This window comes from Prunus avium, chromosome 3 (genome assembly GCF_965620075.1).
Source record: "Prunus avium chromosome 3, drPruAviu1.hap1.1, whole genome shotgun sequence".
NCBI lineage: Eukaryota > Viridiplantae > Streptophyta > Magnoliopsida > Rosales > Rosaceae > Prunus > Prunus avium.
Genome location: NC_142286.1, coordinates 38,074,934 through 38,080,031, shown reverse-complemented (window position 1 = coordinate 38,080,031; position 5,098 = coordinate 38,074,934). Strand labels below are relative to the sequence as shown.

Here is a 5,098-nt window from a genome sequence, read left to right as displayed (position 1 = left end):
TTCTCATCATATTTAGCATCTAGGGTTTTGCCTTATTTACACAGAGAATTGTAAAATTTCCTTAATTTTCGTACTAATTATGAGTTGTGAGGTTGTTGGACGATCAGTTCACAACGACCATGTTTTGTGTTTACCACTAGCTTTCTTTTTTCTTTCTTTTTTTCTTTCTTTTTATTCAGAACCACTAGCTAGTTAGTAAGTAATGACAACATTAGCATTAATAATACGTACAGTAAAACCCCACTTCCTGTCCATGGAAGAAGTAAATAATAAATTAGAAGAAAAATAAAATAATTACCAACTAGCTTTTTGTAATATTTTATTCTCTTTTTTTTATTTATTTAAAAGATCTTTCCTATTGAGAGAGACAATAATATACTAAACTCACACCCTACATGAATGCAAGGATTCGAACCCAATACCTTTCAAGTCCGAACTCCCCTCCCCTGCTGCTAAACAAAAAAGAAAAAGTTTAATTGGATTACTATGCCTACTAGTAGTTAAGACTACTAAAGCAAGAAAATGGAGGTTTAGATGCTAATATGCTATAAATATACATCTAGGGTTAGGGCTCGGTCATTGCCACCACAAAGCCATAAGCTCTTATTCCTTCTCTCTCTCTCTTTCTCTCACTCACTCTCTCTCTCTCTCTCTCTCTCTCACTAACTCCCCCACCAACTTCTAATCTCTTCATCTTTTGATTCTGAGTAAAAAAACCCAGCCAGTAAATTTCATCAAAGTGTCAAAGAGGATCATCTAGAGAGAAATTAAGAGAGGCAATTAATAAAGAAGATCTTGAATAGTCAGCGATCTGATTACAAAAACTTAAATGAGGAAGCGACAAGTAGTTGTGAGAAGATCAGAAGAAGGTTCAGCGACTTCATCTTTCACGATGAGGAGCGTGAGATATGGAGAGTGCCAGAAGAACCATGCCGCCGGTGTTGGAGGCTATGCCGTTGATGGTTGCAGAGAGTTCATGGCAAGTAACGGAGAGGAGGGCACAACTGCTGCACTCACCTGTGCTGCCTGTGGCTGCCACCGGAACTTCCACAGACGAGAGGTCGAGACTGTCTGCGAGTGCCCTTCACCTTCAGCAAACGGGGCTTAATTAAACAATCAAGCAGCTCATGATTTCTGTAAATGTAATTATTATAATTAAGTGTGGGTTTGGGAGTGTTGTGATTGTTTTTCTGGTTTGATGATAATATGAAAATAGGTAGACCGCCTACTATATATATATATATATATATATATAAGTGTGTGGATGGATAAAAAGGTATATGTTGATGTTTGTATTTCCCAGTTGATTTAAGTGTGTGTGCAGCTTGAAAGAAAACAACAAGCAGTTTTGGTGTATTATCATATGAGATCAGGATGTGCATTACATGATGATCATGGAGCAGTGAAAAAAAAGGTATGTTGTTTAATCAAAGGGTGTACACAGACAAGTCACCCACCTGGCTAATAGTTTCTGAATTTATCATCTGTATTTGATTCTTGTGTTTAATTATATACCTGTCCTAGTTGAAGCCTCTTTATTTCTATGATTCATAAGTGTATATAATTAGGCATACTTTAGCATCAATTCATTTGTAGTGCTGACTGATCTTAATGGTAAGTTCAGGAAATCCTCCTGCTAGATTTAAATTAACCCAAATCTCAAATTAATGTAGAAATGTTTAGATTACTTTGTATTTAAGATTGAAGGCCCACATATATCTAATCATGTTGGTGGTGGTTATAATGAAGGGTAGCAAAACGTACTTGAAAGGTGATTAAAGCTTAAACTAAATCATCCAATAATGCTCATTCAGTTAATTTGATCATCTCTTTTGGTAGGTCAAGTCAAGGTATATTTTGATTATCCCAAGAACCAAAAACCGAGAACGAACGTTAGAGAAAGCTCCACACACACAAGTTCATTTCTTTGGCAAATATACAATAGAACATGAGGAAGTTGGAAGATAATTATGAAAACCATGTGCATATATTTGTGTTTCTCTTATAAATGATTCCCTTTTGTCATTTGGTCATCAAAGGATCTGAAAATGGCAATTGCAGAACTATATGTGTACATGGTTTTCTTTTTCTCTTCTTTTTCCTTTTTGATGTTCGTAGGGTTTGATGTTGTTTTTTTTTTTTTCATGTGAGTTGTTGTAATCAAAGTTAGGCCTTGAGAGTATGGAGAGGGAACAAACGTTCTGGTATACATTACATTGTATTTGAGTCGATCGGGTAGATGTCAATTCTATGATATGAAAACCTCAAAGCAGTATGTACGTATGCATGTTCTACTTGCTTCTTGGGGGCCAAATGAATGCTTATAGTAATAAGGTAAGACAGAGAGCCATGCACCCCACTTTGCCAAGCAAAGAAACCAACTAGTGTTTGTTTTCTTGGCCATGGAGAGTTTGGCCAATTCTCCATGACATTAACTCTTGAAGCCAATAGGGTCTAGTCCTGTGGTTTCAAGTTCGAACATTCATGGCACCTTGCTAGTGTGTATGACAAACCCCCCTAACTATTACTTGTATTGAAAAACAAGGGGTCAACGTACAAGTTTTTCATCCCAAAATTGCTATTTAATGTCCTTACTTTGTAAAAAATAACAACTATAGAATGTCCTTACTTTGTAGCTAACTGGATAGGGATAATTTTGATACTTTTTTTTTTTCTAATCAAAACCCTGAAAAAGTCCCAAATACAAATTGTTGTGTGCGCGCATGACAGAGGCTGAAACTTCGAAGCAGGAATTGTTTCTTGTAAATGTTCGCATCACAACCAGGGCCAAATGTTCAGGACTATGGTCTCTAAAGTTTTGGGTTAAGTTTGGGAGCTCGAAATACAACAAACTCTTGATTTGGGAGCTTTGGCCCGAGGAAGAGCTAAGAGGACCAGGAAGACTTCAAATCCCATCAAAGCAAATTTCTTGAACCAAAAACTCCCCAGCCCATCTTTTTTGGTCAATACATAGCCCGCCCACAAAGAAGTCAGCCCCACTGATGATGATGTGATAAGTTTGATCTCCACAAATATTATAATTATGGATTTCAATTATGAAATTTGGTCCAATTTCGAATTCTGGTTTTGCTCAAATTGAGGTAAATAAATCTACAACACTGTTTCCTCAGAAAAAAAAAACTGCACTGTGGGTTTTGGCAATCATTTGAATTGTGTCACACGCAACCCTAGCCCCATTATCCCAGAGTTGAATGCTTTACCAAACTTGTAGAAAAATAAGTTGGGTTAGAATCTCAGTGAAAGATCGAGCTTGACCTAATTCAATAGAGAAGATGATGGAGTTGGAGCATTGCAATTAACCAAAGTTGGCAGCACAGCACAGCATGTGAATTGAAGAGATGATGGGCCATATAGTTTCCATTTAGGGTTAGACAGAGGACCTTCTTTCTTGCTTTAATTCACATGGGATGGGATCAAAGTCCATATATATATACCAATACCATACGTCCAGTAACACATGACGTTTCAACAGTATATAATATATAATCAACTGTCATTTGGTTTTGGGCTTCTATTATTAGTCTTCTGCAATTTTTACGTAACCCAGTGGAGATAACATTCAATATTATTGTATCAAAAGCTGAGATAATATATTAGAGAGGCACGTTTTTTTTTTCTTCCAAAGTTAGGAAGGGAGAGAAAGAGAGGGTTTTCCACATACATACTCTACTAAGATGTCATGGAAGTTCGAATTTAAAACTGCTTATTTATAAGCCAATACTCTTATCTACTAAACTAGACCCTGTTATTGTCAGATAAACGCAGTTTTACCGCGATGATAATCGATGCCAAGGTTTCAGCTAGTAGTAAGTGTAAATAATAATGATATGATGGTGCCACGTGTTGTGAAAACATCCATATATATCATATTCACTCTCCATCGAAATGGTGCCTTACATAATTAAGTCTGAATATATGTCCTTCAGTTCATTTTTATATGTCTTTGTCCCACCTAGAAAAGAGATGAGAATGGTAAGGTAAAAACGAATGAGGCTAATTAAGAAATATTCTATTTATCAAGAAAAATAAGAAATGTGTGTAATGAGGCTAATTAAGAAATATTATCTCTATAGCGGCTAAGAGAGAAAGCTTCCGATTTGTGGGGTTGTCTCTTGGATTCCATCGGATTTTCGGTGATCTTCGGTTTTTTGTGGATTTATGTTGATTTACTCTTCTTTTGGCAAATTTATTGTCTCATATATGAGCTGGTTTTGGTTGTGCATCATCTTGCGATGCTGATCTCAATGTCACGTCCCGAAGGAAAATTAGCGGCAGTTGGTTTTCCTTTTGTAGGCGTTGTTTTAGCTTTTTTATTTTAGTTTATTTTGTTCAATAAGATTTCAGAAACTTAGTTGAGTTTGCTGAGTGTTCTCTTGAAGAGAGTCATGCCGGTTAGTGGCTAGTTTTTATCATTGATGTCATTGGTCTAGATTCAAGGATATTATGGTGATTGAAAAGGGTTATAGAAAAATTATTTTCAAGAGTGATTCTCTCTATATCGTTTTAGCTTTTCGGTTGGATCAGATCACTGGGAAGTTTCACTCATGTCTATCGTATTGTTATTGAAATGGCTCCCCTTTACATCTGTATCCTTTGTACTATTTATTCCTATTGATCTAATAAAATACTACAGCATTTTATCAGAAATGTCCTACTATCTTAAGCAAGTGTGCAACCTTTATTCTCTCATAAAGGTTGTATATACTTCTTCTTATCTTCTTTTCTTTTTCGAACTTTTATTTTTCTGCAGAAACAAGGCTACAAAACTTGTTGGAATATAAGATATATGGAAATGTCAATTTTTGCTTTTGCAAACGTAGACTGAAAAAAAAGAGAGCATTGGGCTGGATTTCATTGTGGATCTTGAAGACATTGTCACAACGTAAGGAAAATACATATAAACCCAAAGAAAGAAGGGTTAAGTGTCCAAATTGGTAAGAGTGTATTGAGATTAGGGTGATAAATTATAAGGAATATATATATATATGAAGGATAGAGATTGTCCAAAGAACATAGTTAGGACCACAAAGTCACTAAGCATTCATCTTTATGCTGCAAATAATTGTGTGGTCCTTCA

The 5,098-nt window shown here is 35.8% G+C and overlaps 1 protein-coding gene across 1 annotated transcript; it reads left to right on the top strand.

Annotated features, from left to right (window-relative positions):
- The first annotated feature begins 522 nt into the window (after positions 1 to 522).
- On the top strand, positions 523 to 2,283 carry LOC110760900 (mini zinc finger protein 2). Its single transcript, XM_021963253.2, has 2 exons — positions 523 to 1,414; positions 1,840 to 2,283. Exon 1 carries the CDS (start codon positions 830 to 832, stop codon positions 1,106 to 1,108), a length of 279 nt encoding a protein of 92 aa, XP_021818945.1. The 5' UTR covers positions 523 to 829; the 3' UTR covers positions 1,109 to 1,414; positions 1,840 to 2,283.
- Positions 2,284 to 5,098: the final 2,815 nt, after the last annotated feature.